Source organism: Hemiscyllium ocellatum, chromosome 28, assembly GCF_020745735.1.
Source record: "Hemiscyllium ocellatum isolate sHemOce1 chromosome 28, sHemOce1.pat.X.cur, whole genome shotgun sequence".
Classification (NCBI taxonomy): Eukaryota; Metazoa; Chordata; class Chondrichthyes; order Orectolobiformes; family Hemiscylliidae; genus Hemiscyllium; species Hemiscyllium ocellatum.
In genome coordinates, this window is record NC_083428.1 from 36292518 (window position 1) to 36295352 (window position 2835).

Sequence of the window (2835 nt, forward strand, 5' to 3'; positions counted from 1 at the left end):
CCCCACCTCCCTCATCCCCCTCACCCCCCCTCTCACCCCCCCCTCCCTCACCCCCACCCCCCTCCCTCACCCCCCTCACACTGCCACCCCCCTCCATCACCACCCCTCACACTGCCACCCCCCTCCCTCACCCCCCCAAACTTCACCCCCACCCCCTCCCTCACCCGTAACCCCCTCCCTCACCCCCACCCCCTCCCTCATCCCCCACACCCACCACCCCTCCCACCCTCACCTCCCTCACCACCCCCCGCACCCCCACCACCACCCCCTCACCTCCACCCCCACCCCCCTCACCCCCACCCCCACCCCCACACCCCCATCTCCCTCACCCCCACACCCCCATCTCCCTCACCCCCACCCTCATCTCCCTCACCCTCACCCCCATCCCCCTCACCCTCACCACCACCCCCCACCTCCCTCACCCCTCACCCCCACCCCCACACCCCCACCCCCACCCCCACACCCCCACACCCCCACCCCCACACCCCCACACCCCCATCTCCCTCACCCTCACCCCCATCCCCCACCCTCACCCCCACCACCACCCCCACCCCCACCCCCCTCACCCCTCACCCCCACCCCCACACCCCTCACCCCTCACCCCCACCCCCACACCCCCATCTCCCTCACCCCCACCCCCATTCCCTCACCCCCACCCCCATTCCCTCACCCTCACCCCCATTCCCTCACCCTCACCCCCACCCCCACCTCCCTCACCCTCACCCCCACCTCCCTCACCACCACCCCCACCCCCTCATCTCCCTCACCTCATCCCTCCCTCTCCCTTTCTCACTCACTCACATTCAATACTTTTCTCTCCGACATCTTTCACAAGCTGCTGAACTAAGCCCCCTCCTTCCTCGACGCCCATTGGTTCACATCATGGCCCTTTCCCGCTCCCATTGGCTAATACATCGGTCACTCATCGATGATCAGAAGCCGCGCTCTCCAAGCTCCGGCGGGGAAACCGGAAGCCGCTGTGTCCAAGCTCCGGCGGGGAAACCGGAAGCCGCTGTGTCCAAGCTCCGGCGGGTAGACTAAGACCCGGTTTTCTAGTTCCGGTCTCCATCCCCAATTTTTTTATCATCCCATTTTCCCACATTACCTTGTACACTTCAGTTGATCATTTTTTGGTCAAATGATCCACCCACTGATCCAGTCTGAACCTGCCTGTAAACGCTGTAAAATCCATCTCACGATTTGCCTTTCGATTTATTTTTCAGCTATATTCTCCACCTGTCAAATCCATTAATCCTCTATTCAATATAGTTCAATATTGAACCATTTGATGCCAGTTTATTTGATGGAATGAACTCAGAATATGTTGTATAGTCTCCATACTTTGGAAGAAGGAATGCCACCATTTTAAATACACAGAGACCAGTTACTCCTAGTTCTGAACCATGTATTCATTTGTAGAATCACAAAGGTAGAAATATGTTCTCATGTTTTACCTCCACCTTCTCCGTCAGCCTCCAACAGATTTGGTCCTCCTCGACTACAGTCCTGGTGCCAACAGACAAAGCTCTATTCCAGATATGCCAGTCCAGACATCAAGCTACAGTGGGCTATTTGACTGCAGTAGGCATTGTAACTATGTCAAGTCATCTCCACATGAGCAACTGTCTCACCAGTGGAGGCTGGATAGTGAAATCTGTTTGGAGTTGTTTTCTTCTTTCTGATCCCAGAAGTTGTGGCCTTAGAGATAGATTTTAGAAAAAAGGAATTTTTTTTGCATTTATTAGTGAAATTGACAACTTCAGAATGTGCCAAACGTTTTACTGTCAACCTGCCTTTCCATTTATGTTTTTATGGTCTGCAGATTTGGCTTTACTTCATTCCCAATCCTCGCACTGATTCTTGGGGAACCCCAGCATTTACAAGTCACCAACCTTAAAAGAGAACGCCTTTTCCCTACTCACTGTTTCCTGCCGATATATGTTTCCTCCATACTTTGGCTCTTATGACTTAACCTTTTGTGAGGTGCCTCGTCAAACACCTTCTGAAAGACTGAATACAACACATCTACTGGTTCCCCTCTATCCACTCTAGTTGAAATATCCTTCAAAAGTTCTAATAATTAGTCAGGCATAACTTCCCTCTCATGAAGCCATGCTGATTGTGCTTAAGTTAATTATGATTTTCCAAATATGCTGCCATTACTCCCTTAATAATTGATACCAATACTTTTCCAACATTAGATGTGAGGATAATCGGCCTATACCTTTTGCTTCCCTCTCTTTTTGAGCAAGATTGGCAGTTTTCCAATCCTCTGGTATTTCTCGAAAATCCAAGGACTTTTGGAAAAGTATAACCAATAAAGCCACAATTGATCCTCGGATGTATGCCATGAGGGCCACTGGATTTATCTGACTTCAGCTCCTTTAGTTTGTCTAAGAAGACTTAGAGTCATAGAGAGGTACAGCATGGAAACAGACCCTTTGGTCCAACCCGTCCATGCCGACCAGATATCCCAACCCAATCTAGTCCCACCTAGCAGCACCCGGCCCATATCCCTCCAAACCCTTCCTATTCATATACCCAGGAGAAAGAGAGGTCTGCAGATGCTGGAGATCAGAGCATCCAAGGAACAGGAAATTCGATGTTTCGGGCATTCGCCCTGATGAAGGGCTTATGCCCGAAACGCCGAGTGTCCTGTTCCTTGGATGCTGCCTGACCTGTTGCGCTTTTCCAGCAACACATTTTCAACTATTTATATACCCATCCAAATGCCTCTTAAATGTTGCAATTGTACCAGCCTCCACCACTTCCTCTGGCAGCTCATTCCATACACGTACCATCCTCTGAGTGAAAAAGTTGCCCCTTAGGTCTCTT

General features: G+C 51.8%; 1 protein-coding gene across 1 annotated transcript in view; it reads right to left on the reverse strand.

Moving 5' to 3' along the window:
- The window catches only part of yju2 (YJU2 splicing factor homolog), an 18941-nt gene extending 18040 nt beyond the window's left edge, over nucleotides 1–901 (reverse strand). The window contains exon 1 of the mRNA XM_060846226.1: nucleotides 802–901. Within this exon, the coding sequence (XP_060702209.1) occupies nucleotides 802–825 (24 nt within the window). The 5' untranslated portion in view covers nucleotides 826–901. The remainder of the gene's footprint in view (nucleotides 1–801) is intronic.
- Nucleotides 902–2835: the final 1934 nt, after the last annotated feature.